Source organism: Nestor notabilis, unplaced genomic scaffold, assembly GCF_000696875.1.
Source record: "Nestor notabilis isolate BGI_N333 unplaced genomic scaffold, ASM69687v1 scaffold30547, whole genome shotgun sequence".
NCBI lineage: Eukaryota > Metazoa > Chordata > Aves > Psittaciformes > Psittacidae > Nestor > Nestor notabilis.
In genome coordinates, this window is record NW_009936543.1 from 9,846 (window position 1) to 37,745 (window position 27,900).

The following is a 27,900-nucleotide window of genomic DNA, read 5'->3' on the forward strand; positions in this document are numbered from 1 at the left end:
CATGGCACAGCTGGAGAAATGCACTGTGAACAGTGACAATTCACGAGTCTGGATATTCAAATCATTTGGTAAATATCTCCAAAAGCTTTATTTTATCCTCTTTCAATTCCACCACTGTTTCACAAAAAAAAACACTGCAAATCAAGCATTATGGTGAGGAAGAGGATACTCCTGCTCCTCAAAATCCAGCTCAGTGGCTTAGTTCTTAAAAACAAACTGCAATGTCTTTAGAAAAACCCAACACACCACCACCAACCAGTAACTGAAATCAGAAAAGCACAAGAATTGGCAAAATACACACTTCAGTGAGTCTTTTCTTTTGATTTTTTTATCTAAAATAAAGCAAGGCTTGTACCCTAATTCTCTCTGGTGGAATAAAAAGGAGTGAGAAGGACGCAAACAAGACTTTTCCCATTCGGCTTCCTTCACTGAACTCTGGCAGATTCCTAGTACCTTACAGCCATGTATAGGAAGAAACTGACACCTATTGGCAACTTTAATATTACTGCATAAAGCTGCTTTTCTTCAAGCTATTATAAGAAACAGCTTCTTCTAGCTATATGTTTCATTAAATACACAGATAATATAAAAAGAGAATTTAGAAGTTTTCCAGTTGCAACTGAAAATACATCCAGAAAGTTTAAAACTCTCCTTTTAAACAATAAAACTCTGATCTTTCCAAAGTAAATTATGATCCCTCCATAATCTACAGATTTTAAGAGGCTATTCTAATCCATAAACAGTGACACCAGTCACTAACTGCTTGAAAAATACATTACTTTTTTTTTCTGGGGTGAACACTTCTTTGGTTTTCCGCATTACAACACACACAGTCTTGGGAGCAGGTAAATGACATCCTAATCCTAACTAAATCCCAAGAGAGAGCAGAGCACAAGCAATAGAAAACGTATCATTTTTCTCAACTAACATATTGATTATTGTGTTACAGCTGTTGAAGCAGCAAAGGGACATATAGGGTACAGGAACAGCTTTTGGTGAGAACCTTACCCACTACAATCAATCGCCTCCTATTGAGAGGCAAGTCAATGGGTACAGAGAGATAAAGGGGAGTCTGAGCAAACAGTTCCTTCATGCTCAAGACATGTGAAAAAGCATTTGCAGGCAAATAGCTGTGTATAGTTTTTCTACTACAATAATTTACTGGTCTGCTTGAGCTCTGGGGCCTGCTAAAGTAAGGATACTTTAAAAAAATAATGTACCTGAGTCTAAGGAACAACACAAAATGAAAAGCAGGCGGATCGCCGTCGATGTGTTTTCTAACTAACTGCTGCTTATGCGTACAACCTGGACGTCAAAACCTGAACATTTTGCACATATTTGTGCAAAATGAGCAGAGGAATTTTTCAGCTACCTACGGATGTCTGTGTAGGTGCTCTTCACTCCAGTGAGAAGTTAGTTACAGTAATAATACATATGCAAAAGAGGAAAAAAATCAGGAAGTAACATTTGGGAGGTTTCTGGAAGCAACAGATTTCCTGAAGCTCCAAACGAAGTCATGGGGACCTGCTCTGAGGATTTAGAAATTTTACAAAATGATAACTAAAATTTCAACCCCATCTGTTTTCTCTCACTCCACCACAAAAGGACCAATTATATACATACTTGTAACGAAGAATTTTTTGGTGAAAGTACAGCTGTCGAAGGCGGCAATTTTCTCTTGCAGGACTACGACAAGTATCCTGAAAACACAGAAATGGAATGTGTACTTTAAACATTAAATGCATTGGTTTAAAGATTCAATATCTAAATGTAATTATTTCCAAAGCATCAATATAAACTCTCCAGTGATAGACTGCCAGGTTACCAATACATGGCAGTTATTGAGAGTTCTCTCTCATCCCAACCACATAACCTTCATTTCAGGAAGTACACAGATCTGATACAGAACAACACAGCATATTTATGATACACCTCCTGCAGTAAAAGCTCCATTAAACACAAAGAATGGGATTGCAAGGATCCTGAATTACTTTCAATGACTCAACTAACAATCAAATCAACAATCAGTAGAACACAAGCTAAGTTTGAAATTATCCCATTGCCCATCTCACTGCAAATCTATTAAACCATCTTATTTACTAAAAGCAGGGATTTTTTTTCATACCAAGAATATATTTCAGCACACAAATACAGAGGAGAAGCAGAATTTGTGTCAATTAGCAAAATTACAGGGGTATGTATATATATTCACTTGTACTTGCACACACTTTCATTGCAAAATACCCATTCACTTAAAATGAAGAATACCAGCCACATGATAACTAAGCATGAAACGTTGTACTGTCTGCACAAATAGAAGCCAAAGATGCAAATTTGAAAGTGAAGCATCTTGAAGGCTTTATGACTAGAGAACATCTTCTCCTACATTGACGACTTCTCAAAACCAAGTTCTTAAAACCTATGAAATGAAAGAACCACCTGGAAAGTTGAGAAATAGAGAAAATCTAGGAGCTATCTGGAACATTTAGCAATCTGACATAATTAAGAATCTGATTATTCTCTCATTGGTAAGAACATGGGACAGTATTTTTTAATTAGCTGACAAGATGGAGCATTATTAAATGCTGTTCTAATAGTTTTAATTATAAAGATATGATGTGGCAAAAAAATCATATCTCTCAACGACTAAAATACACACCTAATGCTTTATCTGAAAATTATGATTGCACATTACAGTATTAGAATAATAATCTTTAAAAAGATGAATCACATCAGTGTCAGCACACACCTCTGGATGAAAGGCGATGCTTATCTCCCATCAGTGTGAAAACCAGCTATTAAGAACCAGCTATTTTCTGGTTTCTTTTCTTTCTTTCTTTTTTTTTTCCTCTTTTCATCTGTTCTGCCACATGAGTACCTCCTTCTTATCCCATGAGAGCTCAGTACCTTTAAGACTCTTTGGTGAAGGACTACACTAAAATCAAATCATGTACCTTATCTACATGCTTGCTGATGTTTTCAGATATATAAATAAGTTTTAAGTCACAATTTCCACCTAGAAAACTCTACTAATGCTCCTCTGATAGGCACGATTGATCTACATGCCTATGAGACGATTTTGCTATTATTTTTGCTACTTGATTTTGCTATTAGTTTCACCAATACATTTGCCTAATAACATAGATTGCATCTGTAGTTCCCTAGATGAGCCCTGAAGCCTGTTCAACAGGCTGGTCTAACACCAGCCACTTTCTTTTTGTCTGATACAGAAAGTGATTAAAGCAATAAGCACTGTTCTGTATCTCAAATTCTTTCAGGACTCTCTGTCACTGCTCTGTTTATCAGTGTATCTCTATCTAGAAACAAGGCAGAAATACAAATTCTTGGAAGGAAGGCAGAAATCAAGGGATGTTTCTGGACAAAAGTCTTTCATGTTCACCAGTCTGCAGACTTAGAACAGGAAGCACATGTACACTTTCAGAGTGAGCAGCTTACTTGCCAGAAGAAGAGGGCAGAATATGCAAGTCAACAAAAGGGATTCTGGTAAGTTAAAACTCATACAAGAAATTAATGTAGGATTTCTTATTTGCTTGTAGCTCTCTCATTGTGGAAAAGATGCTTCTCTACCCCCTCGTGATTTATAAATCTCTATTACTAAGTAAGAAACTCTGCATGAATAAATGAATATTAATTTTGGACAATACAGTAGTTTTAGTTAAACAATAGATCTTCCAATTGCTTAACTGCAGGAGAGAAAAAGACCATAAGAAAATATATCAATTCTAACTTCTTCCACAAGGCCTAAAAGAAAGTTAACCAATGAATAATGGGAAGACTGTGAATTCCTGTGCATGTGGAACGTAGATATAGAAAACCCAGGCATATTTGATAGTAATAATTCCCAATCCTGTAAATGTTTGTTCTCTACTCTTTGAAGATGCACTGTCTTTCCGCATAAATGAAACCTACCAGTTGCATGATTCTAGAGTATATATACATAAATGAGTGACAGTTTTCCCTTCTTCTGCAACTCAAGTTTTATTTTAAATCCAAATTTTGGACTCCTTTAGTCTATAGCATGATTAATGCACCATAAGAACTGCCACTTGGCCATATTTAATGCATTTTCAATCTGAAGTAGTGAGCTTTCCTTGCATAACAACAGGATCTGATACATTCCAGAAAAGCTGCTTCCCTGGATACAGCTATGGAGCTTTGAAGTATTTCCATTTTTACCACTTAGGAAAGGAAACATTAGCACCTGGAAAGACTTTTTAGTTGGGAGAAACTTTGAATGGTGATTTGCCTTGAGTGTTTTTACAATTGGATTTTTCTTCTGCAAGGAGGGCAGACTGGAAAGATTTACTATCATCATGCTGTACACAAGGGAACTTTAAAGTTTTCAAGGGACAGTTGCACAGATAAGTACTGAACTTTCTGACAGCTTTTAAAGGAACCTATTCATGGCACACAACTCTCACTAACTCAACCACTTCCGTGAAACTGCTTTTTGATACAGCAATCATACCCACATCCTGCAATAAGCAGATTGACAGGGATAACAAAAACTACCAGCCTTTACTTCTTTAAACATTCACACCATGAAAATATCCTCCTCATTATTAGGTAAGTTGTGGTATTAAAGGTGTTTGTTCAGCAGTACTATTTTTCTTCTGTAACTCCTACTTGACCTACTGCAGCCATTAATGTTTAGATTTTGATGATACAATCACAGAATGGTTTGGGTTGGAAGGGACCTTAAAGCTCATCCAGTTCCAATTTCCCATCACGGGCAGGGACACCTTCCACTAGAGCAGGCTGCTCAAAGCCCCTGTGTCCAACCTGGCCTTGAACACAATGGTAGACAAATGTCTGTTTAACAAAACTCTTGTGCCTTCCAGGGTTGTTTTTTTGTTTTGGGGGTTTTTATGTTTGGCTTTTGGGGTTTTTTGTTTGTTTTTCCCATCCAGTCTCCAGCACTGCTAACTTCCCTTAGTTGTGTGTGTTCAATACATGCTCATATTCTTTTTTGGTCTTCACATATGCAAGCACGCTACCTGCTGCCATGCAGAACAAACCAGGCACATACAACATATCATTCTGATTACAGATGCAAAATGTTCTGAGCTTCTTAAATGAAAGCCACTGGAGCAGCATATTGTCATATTCAAACTGAAATATTACCTGAGAAATGGAGAACAAAAGCTATGCTTACAGGACAGTCAGAGTAGTAAGTCATGGAGCACACACACACACACCAGAACTTGTATTCATGCTGAAATTTTACATTCCCTACAAAAATGTAGAGTAAAGGTCCTTACCTTTTATTGCAATGCAGATCATAAATAGGAGTTTTGAACTGTATGGACTTGACCATCTCTCCTGTCCGCAAAGAATAAAGGTCCACACAGCAGTAAGGTGGGCTTGTGCTGAAATGAATAAACAAGATTTTCATGGAAACAGGGATGTTTTGTAAAATTCTTTAGAAGTTATTTCAGCCTCCCTATATTATTTAGTACACTACATGAAAAACCCAACAATCTCAGCAGAACAAAGGGCCAATACAAGGCTCCCACATTAAGGTATGATTAAAACTGAACTGATACCAACAATGGTCAAGAACCTATATGTGCAAGTAATCACCAAGCACTTAGTTTCCTTTGTCACAAGTAAGAGTTTGGAACATCAGAAGGATTGAGCACAATACAAGCCAGTTGACAGGCATGAAGTTTTAGCCTACATTCTAGTTATTTAAAAAGCATTCTGCAGAGGAACGCTCTCTTAAGGGAGTACTTACTTAACTCTATGCAACAGCTGAATCGTATGGCTCAATTTGATAGAGACACATTACACAGAATTTACATTACATCTCTGATGGACTTTTGTTTGAATTAATAGATCTTTTCAACTACTTTGTGTCACTTTATCATTTTAATATAAATAAAAGTCTAAGGCCATTTCTTCATAAAAAGGCTTGCTTTCCTTTGAGAGGGAGAAAGTGCTGAGTGTTCCGATAGGGTTGAGGAAGGTAGTGGTGGAAACCATTTTACAAGCTGAGGAGAAGCTTTGATGTGGCAGTTCTTTTCCATAACACCTTTTTCCCCCTCCAAGAATGCATTAAAATGTTGGCTACTTCTAGGTCAAAGAATATGAAGGAGCACAAATTGCCAGCTGTACAAACATATACTAAGTATTGGTAAAAGAGGGTGTTTCCCCTTGCCCATATCTGGTTTATTTTACAGAGTTTAACACAATTCCTGACACAACACTTCCTTGTCTTTTGGATCTGCTCAAGCTGCTTGAGAAGTGTTGGGAGAACTGGAGTACAAATGGCAAGTGTTTATCTCAAATGCCTCAAGATAATGATACATAGAGTAAGTATGCAGCAGAGAAACAACACACAATATATGCACAGAAAGATAATAGTCAAAGAAATAAAAGAAAAAGTAAGTTTTGACATTCTGCCTACTGAAATTCTTCCCAAAATATACATTTTTCTAGGCACATACCTAGGCTACTAACTAGAGGGTGCTCTTTATTACTCTTAAGCACTTCAAAGGCCCTTCAAAAACACTTTTACAACAGTGAGACTCAAGTCGAGTCACTTTACATTAGAAACTCATTGCTGCTAGAAACACAGAAAACCCCAGCAAGGTCTACATAGAAACCCTTCTTGATTTAAGTACATTTATTGCCTACAGGAAATTATTATTTTGATAAAAGGGGTACACAGATTCTTATTTCAAAACAGAAATCACAGAAATTGATATAGCTACAATTATATTAGCATAATTGATACTGATTACTATTTCCATAGAAGCCTGTGTTGAACAGTTCCATTTCTGACTTGACATACAGCTAACTACATAACCACAACTCGTGAGTATGTATTGCACCAACAAAATTAGGGGTAATAATCCTACCACTCAAATAATTTTCGTCATACCTTTCTTTTGGCTGATCATGGTAATGCTTTTTCTGTAACTACACTGGCTACACCCTGTAACTTGAGTTCAAGCACTATTAATCAAGTAGTAGTATGGGACTAGGTCAGAAGTACTCTGAAAGGCTACGAAGCGCCAATTCAAAAGTCCTCTTTCCAAATTTCTTTCCATTATCTTTGATTCCCTGGTATGCTGCAATCCATAAGCAGAAAATAATATGTGTGTTTGGGCTTTGCTGCAATAAATACAAAACCAAGGTCAAATACATTTGAGGATGTTTCTAAGACCTCATCAGCAGAAACAAATGGCAATAGCCAGCAAATGTCTATTTGTAGTACACTTGTAGTCCTTCCTTGTTGCATAATGTCTGTGCTGGTGGCACACTTGGCATTATCACAAGTCTTCAGAGAGCAGATGATGCTTTCCTGGGAAAGTCCCATTTTTTGGCTAAGTAAGTGCTTTATCCACCAACTATGACACAAAATCACAGAACCATAGAATCATAGAAGGTTAGTGCTGGAAAAGACCTTAAGATCTTCCTGGTTCCAACCCCCCTGCCATGGGCAGGGACACCACACACTATATCATGTCACCCAAGACCGTCCTACCTACAAGCGCTTCCTCAGACTTTGGCAATCTTTGCAAAGGTGGAAAGGCAGAAAAATAAAGGTTCAATGACTAGGAAAAGATTTCTCTCTTTAACATTTCCTTCTGGTTGTTTTAGTTTCTCGCCCTGTTCAAACTAATGGCTGTTACAAACCTCATTTGCTGCTGAATACCCTCAGTTCATTAGACACAACATTCATTAAACTAGAATCTATAAATTCTACGCCACAAGCTGTGTACCTAAATGAGTAACAATACAATACTGACATCCATAACGGCACGTTCTTTTTTGATCAGGCTTCAGTAACAACTCAATAACATGGTTTCAACTTGCTGGGGGGCAGAGGGAATAAGAATAAAGGGGTTTCATTTCATTGTTCAACAGAGGCCCATACAGCAAGGATTCTCCAACACTGCAAAATTTCATTTCATTTCCAAAGACATTATTTCTCAACCCTTCTAAAAGTATGAGCCTTTTGAATGGGCTTTACCCTCTTTTCCATCTGCTCGGCTAGCAACAAGATCAATTGTTCTAGAACAGAATGGGGATTACAGACAGAGATCTAAGGATAAATTTCTCTGCCATAGCACTTAAATAATAATAATAGTACCTTAATTAGCCTACACTACTCACAAGCAGTAATAAGCACTATCTTCCCCTCCTCCATTTCGGTGATGTGTACTTTCCTTAACCAGTCTCTGATACACAATGGATTCTACATTGACCCATTTTAGCGTATTAAAGCAACTGAAAAGACAAAGGGTTATTACACTGTAAGTAAATGTGTCTGAAATACAGCAGTTGGAGGCCTATCTTAGCCTGTGCTAACTACCATCATTTGGAAGAAAATGAACCACAGAGACTTCTAGCTAAGAAGCTTTTTTTCTGATGATCTGAAGGACTAAAGGTTCACGTACGTACTGCTGATGTGAATGACTCCGATCATATTTCAGTGTACCAGGGATGATTATGTAAAGGCGAAAGATTAAGACAGGAATGTGAAAACACTGAGGTTTGTGGTCTGTAACAACATTAAGTCTGTCGCAAATAAAATTCTTCCAAATTACTCCCTCAGATTATTGACTATTTTTCATTATGTACCCTAGTTGTTAAAACAGCTGCTTAATACAGAGATATCAACAACGTCTTTAAAGGTAATGGATACAAATTCACCAGTGGCTTCAAAATGTGGGCACTGATAAATATACACTCAGGTTCTTGTATCTTCTATTCGACTGTTGCAGTGCAGGGATAGAAGGAAAGTAACAGATGCCTTGTACAGCTGGCACTTGCCTACATCTGTGCTTGTGCACCACGACAGAACTATCACCTCTTCACAGATTTGCTCACTATGAGTCACAGAGTTTATAAAAGCTCTGTATAAAATGTTTGCATACAGAGACAAATATGCTGTACAAAACACACTTCTCACATGGAAAAAAGGGAGAAGACTGATGGACCAACACGAGGCCAAAACTTTCTGCGCCTAGAAAGATTCTACTCAGCCTGCTCACAAGCGTTTTCTTTCCTCCCAGCTGCCTCTCCCCACTCTGGCATGTGATGAACAATATCCCACTCAAGGGAGAACGGACATCAATCACAGAGCAGCCTCATGAGTCCAAAAAGAAAGAAAAAACAAAGTTTGAGAGGCACAAAATAGAGCTTTTGCTGAAAAAGGTGACCACCAGGGCCTTTACAAGGCTTTCTTTACATGAGGCATTTAAACATTTACATTTACAATTTACATTTACAATTTACATTGTGGCATTTAAACACCCATCAGACCAGGATGGAAGGTGTTTGGCCAATGCAGTGCACAAAAGATAGGGCTAGAATCTTTAGAAAAAGAGATCACAAGAAGCATCTCTATCTACTTACTTTTGGTTTTGCTCTACATACATACACAAGCTTGATGAGATACACAATGCTGTCGCTCGGGAACTAGGACAGAAGTTATGGCATCATAACATTGTAAATAGCAATAAGATTGGTAAAATAATAGGTACAATCTTCTTTACGGAAGTGTACAGATATACAAAATACTGTCACAATATTGCCTGTAGTCCTTTTTAATGGCTCTGTTTTCCTTTTATTTAGGAAAACAATTATTAAGTTACCATTAACAGCTAATGAGTTAAAATGAAAAAATGAATGAAAACTTAGAAAAAGGTGGAAGTGCATTAAATTATCAATGAAATCACATCAAGAGATTACACAAACTGATCTAACAAATGCCGAAAACCCTCTCACTTCCCAAAAACACATCACAGGGATTCTGACACTACCAGTATTATAAATAGCCTATTAAAGCCTGTCACAAAAAACTGTTCTAAGGATTAGTTAACTTCAGGATCTGTTGATTCAGTTGTGACACCTTGAGGTCCTTTCGTAAAGGCAAGGCAGCCGCCTGCAGACAATCACTACAGCATTCTCTGCCCACAGACTCTTTCTGGTTAACTTGACTTCACATGATGGAACAAGGCAAATAGCTTATTTCCAGCTGCTGTGTATAAATTGAGCCTCATCTAAGGTGCCACGTTGCAGTATGCTGCATGTCCCTCTCGCCTGTTGGAACTGCATTACAATGAGCTCCATCTTTCTCTAATTACACAAAGAACTGCATTACATCTGCCTTGTTCTGTACTTACAAGGCAGTTCCTTTCTGTACTTCCTCAACACAAATACTGCACGTATTAGCAGCAGGTTGTCTGAAGTAATGATCCCTTTCTTTCTCTTCCATAGTTTCCACATTAAGAAAAAGAATTATTCTTCTTCCATCATGTATTGACCTTCCTAATGTGCAGGGCAACATAAAGAGTTTTCTATAATGAAAACACTCCCATTCATCACCATATTTGATCTAAGATATGACAGAAGTCTTACATTTAAGCACTGTTCCTTTTCTGATACTTCCAGTTATTATCTGCAAGTTATTTAAACAACATTCAACAAATTCATATTCAAATTTGATGGGACTGGGCTATGAAGTGATGCGAGTTACTGCACAGTACATAGGAGCAGCCTAATATCATCTCTACTGACCTCAACAGAAAAATGTGACAAATCCACAAACTGGCATTACATTCCCTGCGAAAGGCTAGTAACATTTACACCTGGAGAACCATTAAGCCTTCTAGCACACATTATGGAGATAAGCAAATTTAACAGCTGTCACTAAACCAACTTCAGACAGTGGGTCGTGTACTCCCAGTTAAAAGCAATTTGACTTTTATCATACAGTCCTATACTCACCATTGGTTTAGACAGAAATCAAACGATGAATTAAAGAAGAATCTGGCAATTACTTTGTCACAGTTTGTCTGTTGTCTTTAAAGTTTGGTCTCACTAGAAAAACAGCTCAATTTTAATTTTGGCGTTTCGAAACTCAGTGAGGTGCCTGGTTTTGTTAGTGTATTCTGAAACACAATTTAGTGTTCAAAAACATAACCTTTCACTGCTATAGAAACCATAATCATTAATGTATGTCTGTTACAGCACTACATGTTCCCAGACTTACTTTTCATCCTACTATGGCTACACTGGTACCACTTCATTACTCTAATGTATTCCTCTTGTGATGCTTTATTCATTTCCATGCGATTTGCAGTAACTGTTTTCCAAGCCCAGCAGACCAATATAGAAAACAGCCTTATTTTTAATTACTTTCAGTGCCTTTAATAGATAAGAATATTGAAACTTACACCGAGATCATACTCAAAAAAGCCCTATTAGTATAATAATCTCTTACAAGGCCCAGCTTTAACAACCTGTGGGATTTAAAGAAAAAAAACCCCCAGAAATATCAGACATTTCTATAAATATTAAGTTGTTGGGTGCCTTAAATGGAATATAGCTTAAAAACTTACCTTACAAAAGACAACTTGTTTCATTGTCAGGGCAGAAGGAACTGTTACATCACCCAGGCCTCCTGCCTAGTGCAGGCCATTGAGTTTCACCTAGACATTTATCCTTATACCTAGCTCAAATGCTTTACAAGCAGTTCAGCCCTGGCACCGAACAGCATGTCACATACAGAAAACAGGAGAGAGGAAAGTGACAGCAAGTCCAAGGAACTGGCTGGACAAGGTATACCCAGATGATCCACACAACAAGCTACTCTGGGAAGCTTTTTAACAATTACTACTCTATAAAGCATCAAACCTACCAGTAAGTTCTATAAAAGAAAAAGCTCTTTCCTTTTAGGAAGGAGGAGGACCGTGCCAGTGACACAAGTACAAGTTTCTACATAGCAGTGCAGTGGTTAAGGTTATCCAGTAACCTGTTCTAGCTGTCGCCACTCTCTTGATGCTTCATAAAAGGGGAAGCAAAGCAAAACAAAACCAGAGTACACGATCCAGAGTTAATTAATTGTATATTGGAAAAATTCCTTCCTGAACCTTTACACTGGAAAGTTGAAGCATGTGATTTGATTATGATCTTTGTAGTAATATTATTAGCATGTTGAGACCACAAAGGCAATTCTGTTTTCCTCAAGGCCCCTGAAGACGGTTTGCTCAGATTAACAGATTTCAACACTAGAAAGATCATCTTCTCTTTCCAGGCCATGCACAATATGTCCCAGAAGCTCAAAGAAATTATTTTCTACCAAGCAACCTAATCTTGTCTAAAAAGACTTCGAGCAACAATAAGTCCTTTATTTTTATGGTAAACTGTTCCAACATTTAGATCGTTTTATTTTTATGAAATTACTTCTTATTGCAAGACAGATTTTGTACCTTTTCAGCTTTTATATCTCTGTCAACAACACAAAAAAGCTCACTGCATCCTGTTATCTTTTGCATAAGTCTGTGACCACCCAAAGCAATCCAGGCACTAATCTGCAAGAGAGTGAAAAAGACTTAAACCTTAAGCTGTAAGGGTTTGTTTTCAAGCCCTAGCACGTATTTGCAGTCGTCCTCTGGGCTCTCTTTGGTATTGCAGTATTCTTGCCTTCTGCATGAAGGACGAACACCAGAATGAGGATTTTAAGGAAGAAAATTCAAGCATTGCATTCTTTATTCCTTAAAACATCAGTGCAGAAAAAGGTTCATTAAGACTTTCACTATCCCCTAAAAGCCACTGGCTCTCTGCATCCCAGCTTTTCACAATCAAAGCTTGCAAATTCAACTCTGTAATTTCCTTACTTTCATTCATGGTACTGAAAAGATTCATTCAAAATCAGGAAAAGCAAAGCAAGATTTCTGAGAAACTGACACTTCCCAAAAACGCGTGTGCAGCAGTGAAATACAAAGCAGCAGAGACAGTTTAAGTGTACCACAAATTGCAAAAAGCATGGAAGCACTTATTGCTAAATAAGAAAAACCTGTACCGATCTCCGACACATGTTACTAAATCTAATCCTTTAAATACAAGAGAGGAAATTATTTATACAGCACTGAAGTATTTGTGTTAAATACCAAAAGGTACAAATTTCACTGTTGCATCTTCCTCAAATATTCTGATCAAGTCTATCAGACGAGTAAAAGAAGTTCTCTCTTACCTCACCATCCTCACAGTCTTATGGGCACAGAATAAAACTATTTTCAGAAAGTCATCAACTCTGCAGAAACCATTTTGTTACAGGTAAAAGACAAGTCTCGGCCTGAATACCAGAAAAAGACATACCAAAGGAAAACCGCATTGTTTGCTCATGTGTGGAAAGAAAAAAGGATGGGACTTGTGTGATTGTGCCAAAGACCACTAGACAAAAAGTAGTATCACCATCTGTGTGTACAATATGCAAGTGAACCACAGATATTCTGAACAAAGGAAACAGATGAAAGGTGAACTAACATACATCAGTTCCTGTGCAACGTTATATCAGGTAGGCAGAACAAAGACACAAAGACCTGGGAACACAGGTACCCCTCCTTTTAAAGTCTTTAGATAGTAATTCTTGAAAAGGATCAAACCAGTTGATCCTACATCTTACCAATGCTAATGTTTACAAACTGCATTCATCATTTCCCCTTCTACTTCTTTAATTTCAAGGACAGGAGTATTCCGTTTGTTATTTCATAAATAAGGCATTTCTTCACAGTGCAACGTCTGTTAGAAGGATCAGGATGGACTCGGGAAGAACTGGGCTGTCTCAGTGTGTAACTCAGGTTGTGGTCTGTGAGAGAACCTGAATCTTGGCAGTGGTCTGCTGGGCCTGAAGGTTGTAAATCACCACAGGAAAACTGTCAGTATCTTGTTTTTCTATCTCTGCAGCAACATAAACCCTATCCTTCAATGAAAATCCCTTCCTACAAGGACTGGTCCTGTATAAACCTTTCCTGCTTACAGGCGAATTTATGTTATCGTAATTAGCTGCTCTGGTATAAATTATAGAAGCCAAATGTGTTAAGCAACCATGTTATGTCATATCTATTTAAGTCAAAGCTATTTCCATTTTATCTTTAGCAAAAATGATCCTTAAAGAAGTTGAACTTCGTTAAAAGGCAAAACTTGTAACTAAATAAATTACCTTGCCATATGATTACAAGCTTTGAACACTGTTCAAAGAATACTTAATGGTAATAGCACATTAAAGTAAGCTTACTGTAAAGCAAGTAAATTCTCTGCCTTATTCCTCATGTCTATCCTCATGTATATGTTACTATTTGTGTTTTTAAAATGTTCTATCCAGTCCTGTACACACCATCCTTTCCAAGGGTAACCACATGTATTTTTATGATCTGTTAAATTTTGATCCCTTTAATTAAAGAGATATGGTTAGATATCTACCTTTAGGAAAACATTCGTAACAATGTACCTTTGGAAGAGATTTAAGAACTTCTAATAACAAACTCAATTTCATGCCGAGGAACTGCTATGCTGTTTACTTCTACGCTCTCCATATGGCCAGCTAAGGTCATGAATTAACTTAATACTTGAAATTCACTGATTTTGAGGAGAAAAAGCAAGTTGTTCCCTGTCTACACATATTTCAGTTGCTGTTCTATTACAGAACATCACAAGCCTCAGTTTCTTCCATCAGATTTTTATTATTATTAAAAAATGAATTATCCTATTTTCTGTTGGCTTCCAAGCTGGCTTCTTCCCCACTGCTTTATCCTTGTTTATCAGTTCACTAGCTGATAGTCGCTGTTGACAGTGTCAGATACACAGTCTCCCGTGAAGCTTTCTAATTACCATCCCATGAATCAGTTGTCAAGTGCTGCTTGTAAGTGGCAAGGCCAGCAGTCCCCTCCAGGAGATCAAGTGCATCCACTTACTATAACAATAGAGCATAATGGACATACTACACACATGCACAGTGGCATGAACATACAAGACACTTCACAAAAACACACAACAATTCAAAAAGCTTTATTATCTATAAAGCATTAGATGACGAACATGGAGGGGGGGCAGGAATAGGAGAATGTGTGGCACTAAAAATGCAGCAAGATGTTGGAACACTGTACTAATACTGACTCATCACCAGAGAGGACAGCATAACTTTAGGAGACAATACAGAAGTCTCATACCTGGGAGAAACAGCTGCCAGCCCATTATAAAGTTCAAATCTGAGAACTTCAGACACATTTCAATGCACAAAGTACTACAGGCCAAGTCTACAGTCAGGTCAAACTGTGCTATTTCTTTTTAAAAGGTGTCAGAAGCAGCTCTTAGTCACAAAGCAATAAATAGAAAGTTTTCCCTCACAAATATTTCAGAATGTTTATTTTCTTGATAAATACAATATGATCAGATACGAGAACAGGGAAGAAAAACTGTATTATCAGCAAATTAATCTGGAAATTAATGCAGCTTTCTGTAAGAAAAAAACTCCATACTCCTCTTCCAGCATAACACACGGCATCTCATTCTTTAAAGAGATCAGAATATATACATTTTATCACCAAAGAATTAAACTTCTAAAATAAAATAGCATATACCTGACTGTGAACTGTTTTAGTTTAATCTAAAAGTGCAACAGAGTTATACTTATGCTACTAAGAGACAAATGTGGGAAAAGAGAGAGGTAGGAACAAAGGTTTAATATAAAATGGGTGTCCACATAAAAGCTACTTAAAGTTGGGATTTTGGTGGATTTTTCCCCAAGCAAATGAAGAAAGCAACATTAAAACCAGGCTGATGGCTGTAGGGAGATCTACCACTCTATAAATATGCTTTGCACATTCATTAAAAACAAACTAGCATAAAGTTTAATTATTCCTAACATTTTTACTTAAAATTGAAAGATCAAACCAAGTATAATCATGTTTAGGACATTTCTGTAGATAAAGAGCATTAACTTTCCCATCAAAAAATACTTTAAATATATATCAAGCATTTATAGGTGATTTAATAGTTATCTGAATTGAGTACTCTGAACTTGGCATCTCAGCATTTTCAGGGTATCTATCTACTTTATATAGTTTTATGATGCAGATACATGGATTCCTGCTATCCCTTCCTACATGGACTCATACTTAACTATGGGTGAAGGCAAACCATTTCCACTATATGATTTGAACAGGATCATATACTAAACTTGTGATCAGCTGGGTACTGACAAGAACAGACTTCTCTGCTGCAGCCTCTACAACAGAAGTTGTCCTCGTTCCTAAAGTTTACCATAGGTCTGTCAGCAGAAAAGATGCAACAAAACGCCTGTCACAGAGGGCACAGGAAACGATCCCGTTACTGAGAGTTGACAGTTCTGCATTAAAGAGATGAAGATTAAAGCATTCATTTCAATGTAGTAAAAAACCAGCCTACTAAAGAGCAACCCAGATCAACATCTCGCCAGTTTTGTGCACTGCCATCACCTGTAACTTCGGGTGAACATTCAGGTGCTGCTACAATGAGGTTACTCTCAATCACATACCACAGTTCATACGACAGACAAACCTCAGCTGAACAGAGAATGGAAAGTTTTCACTCTTGGAGCTGTATGGGGGAAAAAGTCTGAAAATACAAGTTTTCTTGGCAATCCTGGACTAGACATTTTGAACTGATGAAGGTCACAGATTTCTTGAGTTCTGAGTACTTTTGACAACTATGATGCTCACTTCTGTTTAATTAAATCAGAAGCTCCTTTGCTTCCTATTTGTAATTGCGGGTCAGAAAGACTGTGTGGTACATCAACAAGAAGAGGAAAATTTATGACTTAAGTTTTATCCACATATTGATGTTATCAGAATAGATACTACAAGATCAGTACCACCAGTTCAAAGAGAAAAGTAAAAGGGAAGGGGAATCCTTAAAAATATTAAAATGCTTGGCAACCTCCAAATGAGTCTTCAGTTTTGGCAGCAGATGGCTCTTCCCACATTCTGCATTACCAGCGGTACCCAACATGTTTCTACTATTGTGTCTTCTGCCTGTAACAGCATTACTCACTCTTGTCAGCAGAAGAGGCTTTCTAGATTTATTTTGTTGGGTTTTATTTCAAAATACAGGAAGCTAAATAAAGCCACACAACAACCTACATCCCACCTTTAGGTATTGCAACATGCTGTATTACATTGCTCCATTGGATGGCATGTGGCATGCGTGTCGCTGAAGTGTAAAATATAGCACAAGCTGGCTTTTCAGCTGTGGCATGCTTCTGCAGAGAGACTGGAGTGTGACACACTTTCCACTTCACTGAGACATACCACATGTTACAAAACATAGCTGTCCCATCATATTTCCAGTTAGTTAATAGAGGAAGATTAGCGGCATCTCAAGAGATTTGTTTATCTACAAGGCTTACTTGACGAGAGCTATCACTGAGGAAAAGTACATCTGGAGCTCCACTTTTGAGATCAGAATCACTTCTTCCGGTATATTCTAGGCTAGATTTTGTTCTTGTGTGGAATCAAACAGCCCTTTTATACAAAAGTTACAAACCTGCACTGTCTGTCTTTGATTACTGATGTAAATCTTGGAGAGCATGAGCAAAGATTAACTTGCCAGTAGAATACAACTGCATTTGTTAGACTTAAAACATTTCTATGATCAGCTCATTAAGCTTACAGCCTGGTAGATGGGGTTCCTCCAAAAATAGAAATAGAGAATGAAATTAATTTAAGAGAAGAGTTGTCCTTCCAACTGAAAGCAGAATTCATCACTGAAATAAATGCATGTAACTTATATTGTAACAAACACTACACTGATCTTCAAGATCATACAAGATGGACCAAATCAAAACCGTAGGAAGTCTTTGCATACCAAGAGACAGCCACATGTCACAGCTTAACAGAAAAACATCAGATATCTGGGAGCATGATGCTGAAAGCAAATTGATGCTGAAGTATCTCAGCTCCAGCCAAATTTCACCAAGCACATGCAGAACCCAAAGAGAACCCTCAGCTACCCCTAGATTTTATAAGCTGCCAAGACACATAAAACTCCAAATCACCACCACAGGGTTGTTTTTTTTATTCTGAGGCATTTTTTATTGATGGTACTGTCTGATTAATGGCATCTCAGAAGACAGCATAGTTTATTTAGATGGAAGTTGGTTACTACAGCATATGTATACTAATTGCATATATTTAAGGCATTATTTGTTACACTTAACAACGAATTCTACCAAAACCTAAAACCAATCTGCGAATCAACAGAACTCATTCTTCTGAAGTGCACTACAAAGCTTTTTGGAAAATACAGACCAAATCTTTGCTCTGCTGTTGTGTCGTGCTTGCTCCTCTGCAATCTGTGAACGTGAAAGGGCCCAGCTTGTGTGTGACTGAATCCTCAAGATTTAACTGCAACTGTTAACATGGCTGAAGTATTATGAAGGACCAACTATTTTATCCTGTTGATTCTTGTAACAAAATTCCTTAGATTTCAGGTTTTTTCCTTTTTTGTGTTTTACGTTATGACTCATGGCTCTGACAGGCCTGTTGGCATCTTCTCATCTCACATGTAAGCACCGCCAACAAAGCCAAGTTAAGCAAGCAGCTCCACGCCCGCTTGCCCCACCATCCCAACTCCCATGAAAAACCACTTTTTGGATCCAACATTAAACACAAAACCTTGTACCAACCTGTTTTATCTAAAATAGGTTTGCTGCTGGTGTCATCAACAACATAAGCAGAAGCTAAGGGGATTGTGCAGCACTTCATCACCTCTGTATTAAGTAGCCTCTGCCTCAAACTGCATGACAGCAATCATTGTAAGACATCTTTCAGTTGCTTATGAGTCTACTAAACCTTAATTGTTTATATGCAAGTATATGGCTCAAATTACAATTTTTGAGAAGCTTGAAAACAATCCTGCTTCCAAGAAAGAATTAGAGGGTTTTAGAGTGCATATGCCTGAAGTTGAGTGGAGATAAGCTTAGATCTTATGGCTAAAGCACTTGAAAAGTGCTGTGAACAACAAAGCCTCTACGAAGTTCTGGTCACATCAGGTTGGCCAAAATTTTCACAAATGCCTATTAATTATATGTTCTTATTTCTTCCCAGATTTCATTTATGGCTTAACATTGCAGACCATGTTCTGCAGACGTGCAGAATCTTCACTGTAACTGAACTCACTGAAAGCTGGTTTGAACTTATGGAATAGTAGCTGAAAAGAATTACTGAAGGAGAAGCTCTATAAATAGCAAAACAAATAGCCTGCTTTTCTTGAAACTAACTTAAAGGTTGAGATCCTACATAAATTGCTTAACATCAAAAAACAGTTAGCTTACATTATAGCCTTTCTCTCAGTGAAGCCACCAATACAGCCACTTCCTTTACTGGACCACTTGTCATGAAGTTTGGGTATAGTTAAATGCTATTATTATCAGCTGTAAGGCTGATATTTCCAGGAGGAATTACAAATGCTAAGTACAGGCAAGCAGAAATACTGCATTCTCCCCACAGAAAGAGTCACCTAACACAGCAGAAGCTGAAACAGGAGATACTGTCCTTCAAACTCTGCAGGCAAAACTGATTAAAACATTTAGTGTTATTTTATTAATGACTCATCTGGAGAGCGAGATAATTATACTGAAATACTCTAACAATAATTTAAATCACGATTAATTGTAAAAACAAGTTAGTGAGCAACCATCCAAAAATGTGGTAAGGGGTCTCCTCTGGTGATATTCTGAATATAGTACTAGTCAGAATTCAAAGAAAGAAGGGACTAAGCAAGATCTTTTTTTGAGACCATACCTTACAGCTCTTTCACCAAGGAGCCTTCTAAAGCTCCATTTTGAATCACCGAAGAAAAATTCACTGCATTATGAATTTTGAATTATTTGCAAATTTAAAATTTTAAACCTACAAAAATAAATTCAATCTGCTTCAAAAAACAGATCAGAACTAAAGAAAAAGAATGATAGACTAGGGGGTTTTTAATAGATTTCACTTATTCTATTCTGTCTTTTTCCATACTTCAGAGATTTAAAAGAATCTAATCCAAACATGACTGCTTGAGCTCAGCAAACTCCCTTGCTGTTTCCTCTGTGTATTAAATATTATTGAAGGGAAGAAAGCAAAAAGGGCAAGAAGGATTTCACAGAGACCACTGTAAGACAGAAAATGGCATTTAGTGACAGATGCAAAGTTCAAATGCCATCAAGTTGTAGTGAATTACTCAAGTGGCAGCAATTGTGTAACAATACAGATACAAGGGCTGTAAGTTAACGCAGTTTGCAATTAGCTGCTCAAACTATGAGCAGGAAGTGACAGCCATTGTTTAGGAAAAAACATTAAATAGCACATTTGAACTGATTGAGAACTCAGTATCTGATGGTGTTTGTATCCTCAGAAAAAGAGAACAAGTTAAGTCATCCTGAAATTTCTGACTATTTTGCAATGTACTTTAAAGCCTTCTTACAGTATATAACATAGAAAAAACCCTACAACATTTAAGAGAAGAAAATATAATCCTCAACTGTTCGCTGGGTCTATGTCACATTGATTTATAACACTTACTTCTAAGACAGACAAAAACACACAGATGCAAACAATTACTCTATTTTTGTAGGCAACAAGTGAGGTGGGTGGTAACTGAGAAATCTCGAAAAATCCTGTCACAATATTCCGTTTTTTCTTAAGTAACCCTCATCACACAACAAACGCTCGCCACATCAGAGACTTTCCAGGGCCTGAAGGGCCACTTTGATTCCAGACCGCTGCAGGCATTAGTGGGGACGTAATTAGGGTAAAAAGTTCAACCACAGTTCCATGTCTAGAGTGCTGCCAGAAATAAATTTCCTCTCATTCACTGGTTTCTACTGTACCCTCCCTGAGAAACATATTGAAAACACATTTATCTTTGTAGAGTTTGTTCCTCTTCTAATTAACTTTATAGCGTTTACAGTATTTAATAATTTAAAGTGGAATTTAAAGTGGCCCTGGAACCAGCAGCTCTGCCTGTAATGGCGCTGTGCATTATCTTTTCCCTGTAGTGCTTCCTCTGACAAGTTACTCAAGGAAGGTATGTGCTCCAGCTGGTTTTATCTAGCTGTGCATTTAGCAAACGGCTACTTCCTTCCCTCCATCTCCTCCCCGTATCATTACACACACAGGGGGTTGGAACAGCAGTAAAATGAAACTATGCCTCAGCTCGGAATTCTGCTCTCCCAAACCTCCATGCTATCCCAAGGATCGTTTAGAAAAGGTTTATCTTTTTACAGCATAATAAATCAAAGCTTTAGAAGGTCAAAACTACCCCTAGTTCTCACCAACTGGTCAAAGTTTGACCCCAAATACTCATTTTCTTTCTTCCAGTTTTGATCCAAGATTAACAGTTTATTATAGTTCAAAGGTTATTTCTTACTATAGTTCACTCAGACAAACATTTGGGATATCAGAAGAACACCACATCTTTCCTACCCTTGCATTCACAAATGAAAACACTAATTTATTGCACTCGCATTCTAATCTGTGAGGAAAAAAAATAATCACAGAATTACCAGTAAAAATTACTTCAGTATTGCAAAATTAGTTGAAGTACATTAATATAATTACAGAAACAAGTTATAAGAAAAAAATCGGGGTTCTGAAGAGCTCTTTCTAAGACAAAGAGCGTTGCTATCTTTAGCACATAACATAACAATCAAATCGAACATCACTAAAAGGAATTTAAACTACTTTATTCAGGGGTTGTGTCTCTCAGGATCTTAAAAGCTACCACACAACCTGTTAAGACTGAACTTACTTTTTCTACAGTAACCAGTCAGGATAATGTTTCTCATCTGCTAGAAAGGAAGGAAATCTTTGCAAGGCAGTTGATAGGACAGCACGCTTTGCAGTTAATGATGCTTTACACGTTTGTTCAACAGTACAAGAGCCTTTGGGACTCAGTCCCCCAGAGGTAACAGAAAAGAGAGAGGTTTTGCTACACTTTTTAAGACAGAACTAGTTAAACTAAGTTTGCTCTCCAGAAATTTAAACTTACACACCTTTGACAGTCTTCAAAAAATAAGGCTGAGGAGAAAAAGAAATATGAATTTTGCATGGTCTTCAATAAAAGTCCACAAATACTTAACAAATTTCACTAAATCTACTTCGTGGTGTCCAATACAATTGAAAATCATAACCATCACCCAACGCACTTGGATTTGTGATTTGAAAAAAACATGCTGTAGTTTATCTTGACTGGATACACCATTTACACACTCAACTCATGATCCACACTCTGGCATAGGCAGGTAAGTCCATGGCACAACCGTTACATTTGCAATGGCATTCCAGTAAAAATAGTCCAGGGAGGGTTACTCTGAGCAGTGTGAGGAACTGCGAACAAGAACTTCATTCATCATAGCTCATTTCTTTCTCTTGTGTGATCCTTCCAGAAAGCTTTGCTGTTTGTCTTTGACAAATCATTTCACAGCTAGCTAATTTTAAACGTTAAAAGCCACAGACACTTAGAACCGGACACTGGATTTTAGCATTAAGCAGTTACTTCGCCAGATAAGGAACGGGGTCATGTCATTTTAAAATCTGAATGTGAGAAAATACTAACGCTGTAATGGAGTTGTTTCTATTCTTACTCCTGTAAAGCTGCTTTTTACCTAAACCTTAACACTCCCACAAACACATTCCTGTGTTAAACTTGTGCTAAGGTTGGTAGGCTTTAATCTACAGTAGCTATGTTAATAAAGCACTCTTCCTGAAAATGTGCTGCCAATTGATTTGCCTTGTAAACTGATCAGCAGGGGAAAAAAAAGCTGGCTAGCAAAGTTACACATTTTGTTTGCTCCAGCTCCTCCTCCTCCTTTAATTTGCCCTTATTTCCTTTCTCCTCCCATGATTAAAAAAGATTACCTCTTGCTTCTCATGCCCTTAAATGACCTCCATCCAATTCTCAAGTCATCCAAAATTTTCCATCACTTGACATCTTTAAATTAATATGCCTTTCTAAAAATATATGCTAGAAACCTCACACATGCACCAGGCTGGCTGCATTGGTAACTGATTGAGATCCTTTACTCTCCATAACATAGAAGGTTGAAAAATCTGCTGGCCTCAAGCTTTTTAATCTTCTATAACTGATCTTTCAATTAGCTAAACTCATACCATTATCCGCTTATCATACATGCCTACGTAAGATTATGGCATAAATTCCTAATCTCTTATGCATCTGTATTTGGCTATTTGAACAAAGGACAAATGCACCAAAGCATCAAATACTTTTGTAAGGATGGCTTAGAGAGCTGGGTTGCAATTTCGAGATCTTCAAGATTTCCCCCCCCCCCCAAAACAGAAGATAAAATAATGCTCTCCAGTAATGCGGTTGTTGGGACAAATCACTCACAGGATTTCTACCTTCTTTGTTTTGCTCTGTTAAAACAGGGACTGGCAACAGAATAAAGCATTATAGCAAGCGAGGGAGACCACAGCTCATGGCTAAACAGCTTTAGAAGCAAGGCTAACCTAAGAAATTTCATCCTCTGTGCTCACTCCCACCTTCATGCTACAACTGCCTGCCTTCCCAGTTGCACCTTGCAATTTTGCATGCAACTGTTTGTAAACCAGGTGACTGGAATAATCCGTATTGTTCAAAAATAAACTTGGAGCATTATTTTTTACTTGGATTATTTCTGTCCTCTCCTTTACTGTACAGTTCTACAACCAGCCGAAGTGACACAGCCCAGGGACGCAGAAAGCGGCAGCGCAGAGGCAGCAGCACAAGCACATGAGGTGAGTAGGAATTTTAAGTTGTCTTTGCTGCTAGTCACTGAATGACAGAACAAAAGCCTCCCCTGCTGTAAGCCCACAGCTGTACTGATACAATCCTTCAGCTAGACCAGTATGCTCCTCGTTACAAGAATTCTGACCCCTACATAAACTGTTTAGCTAATAAGGAAAATGAAAAGAAGAAAAATCTTTAGAGTAGAAACAAAGTTTGGTAACTCGTAATTAAGCATGATGGGGTAAACACTTGAGTCATCAGAACACTTGGCATCTGAGGAAAGGTAAATAGTAGGGTTTAAAGTCTTTAAAATGTTCTCTACTCATTAGAGGTGGTTTCGTATGTAAGATACTGCCATCACTCATCTTGGTCTTCCCTGCACCTACACATGCTTCCCCCCCCCTCCCTATTACCTATGTTGTCTACCGAAGGGCAGGTGTGCAATCACACTCAAACCCCTGATTTCTTTCTTAATAATCTAAAATAAAACAAAATTATACTGGTCAATTTCCCCTTAAACTTCTCCATTAGCTAAAATGAAGCATTTACTTAAATTTAAGATAACTATATGTTTATACTTGAGCAGAACAAAAAGCACGTCAAATATAATTCGGACCTCTCTAGTACATTCAGAGGTGTTCTACACATCCAATGTGTCCCTGTGGTATCAACAACCCACATGGGAAACATGCATATATTTCCATTTAACATACTTGGTCTTATCTAGTTATCTTCAAACTGAGTAGCTCCGAACAGCACACGGTGAGTGGTTCTGCCAGGCAGCTCTGTGGCCAACCCTACTACTGCTTTTGATGGAGGGAAGGGGGGAGAAATTCTGTTCAGTTTAGAGATTACTAATCTCGATGTTTCACCACCTAGAAAATTAATTAATACGTACCAAACCCCATCAATTCATTCTGTGAGTGTCTAAAGCTTTATCTTATCACCATGAACAAAGAAAAAGCCTCTATCAAACTCCACAAAAACTAAATTTATGCAGATGTTCTTTCCTCTCTGGTTTTCCTTTAATTTGCAAATCTTGTAATCTAAGACTGAAGTTGACTGAACCAACATCTAAACCGGCATAGCAGTATCAGCCAAAAAACACAATCTGTTTCCCATTTATGTGTCAAGACTGCATCCTTTTGGGGGCTGCGTAAACTATTGTTTTGAAAAGATTATACAGTGAATCACAGAATGGTTTGGGTTAGAGGGGGCCTTTAAAGCTCATCTAGTCCAACCCCCCTGCGAGACATTTCAGTCATTTTACTAGATGGAAAATCTGACTTCAAATACAAAAATGTGTTTACCAAAAGCTAGTCAGGAACTCAGCTACAAGGCAGGAGTAGACATCTTCCCTGTCAAATACTCCTTGTGGGGAACACAAGGATTGCAACCAGTGGCAAATCTCTCTCTACGGAATTTTTACATAAAGCAAGTTTAACATTTTAGATACTTTAGAATTAACTTTCTAAAGCAAGTTATCAACCATGACTCTAACAAAGAATTCAAGATTTAAAATTAAGGAATATTAAAATAATGGTAAGATCTTAATAGTGATACCCAAAGGAATTTAACTTTTACCAGCATATATTGGTGACTACTGTATTAGGTTACATTACAGAGGAGATGCAACCCAAAGTTACTCAAAGTCAATTTCCAGAGTTAATACATTGTTAGATCTGTTGTAGACATACTAAAAATTAACAAGATATTTTTAGTCCTGCCAAAAAATCTGTAATTCAGTGAAACATCAGGGGATATCCCGAGTAAACTATTGTATTTCTAAATTACCAAAGAGATCTTTCACTGTGTAAGTAATAATGGAAAAAAATTCAGGAATGAAACATAAATCTAAACATTGATTTTAGGTAAAGATTAGTTTGTATAAAGTACTTTTATACCCTTCCTTGTTTCATACTGAAGGAACAAAGTGTGAGGATATTATCAGAGACAAAATTATTCATTAATTATTTTCCATTAGAACACATGGTACAGTAGAGAGATAGTGAAAAATACTGAAGTTACTTAACATAAATGATATTTTAAGTTAGTAATTCATAACTACTTGAGAATTTCTGGATTGCAGATTGGCAAATGTTCTACATTAAAATGGATACCTTTCTATCCTATTTCTCTCATTATAATCTATTTACTTTACAGCTAAAGGAAAAGAGAAGAATTTCCTGATGGTAACCACTAATGCAGACTAGTGGTCACAACCAGGAAATCCCAGCTCCTAACTTGAACGTGTCAATATGTCATTGATATAGGCCTAGAAGACAAAATACTATTAAATGACAGTGGCATGATCTAGATAAAAGCTCTACCAGATTTATGCTATTTAATGGTTTAGCACCTTTAGCACCTAAAATTTTTGTACATTTGTACAATGTATGTGCACAAAACATTATCAACACATCCGTAAGTGCAACCACTCATCTATCATGCAGTACCATACATACACAGTATTAACTGCTCTTTAACACATACATATTCTTATGGTCAAACCCATGATAATTTACAGCAACTCCTAAACTGTAATGAAGATTTAACAACCTACTGAGGCTTTGCAAGTCAAGTCAGGTGTAAAATGCTTTACCTTCCATCCAAAAAATTAACAACTTCAATGCACCTCCTAAAAGAGCTACTGAAAATGGATTCTGCATAAATAATTGCCAGGAAAAATAATTTCAATTAGAGTATTGTCTCCAGAAACAGCAGGGTCCAAAATTATTCTTCAACAGTAAGTCATGGGGCCAGCCACCAAATCTGCCAAAAGGTGAACCATGTCCCTTACTTATTAATAACAGATAACAATAGAAACTTATTTGGAAACGTTTTATTACTGGGGTTGTTCCAGGAGCAAGTGTGAGCAGAGCATCCAGAGTCAGAAATTGTGAAGAATTACTAGGGAACACATCCAAATGATGATCGAGGCTGAAGAATTCAAACTTCTTCTCTCTAGAATAATTATCCTTCATAAATGATTCTGACAGACATTAGATAATAACCTGGGCGAAATTTGACTGGGAGAAAGCCAGAGGACTATGGAAGTAGCAGAAACACTTCAGGAGGTCACATCTTTCACCTCTAAAAAGTGACACCTGGTGTCCTATGAGGATGGAGAAAGGGCAGGGGGGCTGTGCTGGTGCAACTGGTTTCTTGGGCGACCACATATTTCAAAGATAAGGACATTGGCCCTACTGTCATAATCATGTCCAATCTCATTTAGTTTATATTAAAGACACACAATGTAGTTTAATGCATCAGTGTAATGGACTGTGCATTGGAAGACTTGGATTTCACTTTCAGATTTGCTTTGGACTTTTGATTTGCTTTTGAGATGGCTTTTGAGGAAAATCATCCAGTCTTTTAGACACACAGTTTACCTTTCTGTTCAATGGGAAGTATTTTAGTGTCAGTGCTACATCATTTCACTGATTATTTCACCTGCCATTTCAGTGGACAGAATAGGCCTCCTGTTCCCCACACATTTTCAGTAGTGTGCTGACAGCTGCAGGGTTTCATGCCATAGCCAGTATGATCTCCCAAGTAGGTGAGGAGATGACTGTAGTGAATGGATCAAGTGCTTTGGAATAAATGCTCTAGAATAAATGCAGCATTTTCTTCACACACATGATTAAACAAGGTGCTTTATCTGTCTACAACCATTAAGATACACAGGAAATGATGTTAAACACAAAACCTCAAGTTAAGAGCAGAACTGAAATTGCAATTCAGGTTCAGAGGCCAGTTGTAACACAGCTATTTTAGTGTTCTACACAAATTCTGCTTTATGCATAACAACCATTATAGAAATGCAATCAAATGATATATGAATGTAACAGTAAAAACCCCAAGCGTAATGCTTGAGCCCATACAAAAGGAGCGTGACTCCAGTTGAGGGCAAACTATCAATAAACCCTTAACTTGAAAGTTACTGACAAAACAGGTAATTTGCAAGGACTCCTTCAAAAGTAATTTGGAACGAACAGTAAATGTCGAAAAATGTTTCAGCATTTTCTGTTGAACATTTACCACCACGAGCAAACTTGTTCTTTATTAAATGGGTACATGAGAGCCTGTAACACAGTCACCTTTGTTTTGAATGATGTGTTAGTCTTCTGGTCACAGTGGAAAGCCTGATTTAAAATCTTCTATTTGCAGATATTTAACTACTAATAAATAGTCACACAAATCAATCCATTCATTTTGAAACACACAAGCATTTTTTTTGTAGAAAAGCAGAAAGTACCAATAATCTGAATTCTTTTCATTAAGTGAGTAATAGAGCAACACCGAAAATAACGATCCTTATAGTTTGTTCAT

At 37.4% G+C, this 27,900-nt stretch overlaps 1 protein-coding gene across 1 annotated transcript in view; it reads right to left on the reverse strand.

Moving 5' to 3' along the window:
• Positions 1-1,623: 1,623 nt before the first annotated feature.
• The window catches only part of LOC104400596 (breast carcinoma-amplified sequence 3-like), a gene marked incomplete at its 3' end in the record, with an annotated part of 53,213 nt that continues 26,936 nt past the window's right edge, over positions 1,624-27,900 (reverse strand). The window contains exons 7-8 of the mRNA XM_010018394.1: positions 5,283-5,390; positions 1,624-1,700 (exon numbers count right to left, since the gene is read on the reverse strand). Of these exons, the coding sequence (XP_010016696.1) occupies positions 1,624-1,700; positions 5,283-5,390 (185 nt within the window). The remainder of the gene's footprint in view (positions 1,701-5,282; positions 5,391-27,900) is intronic.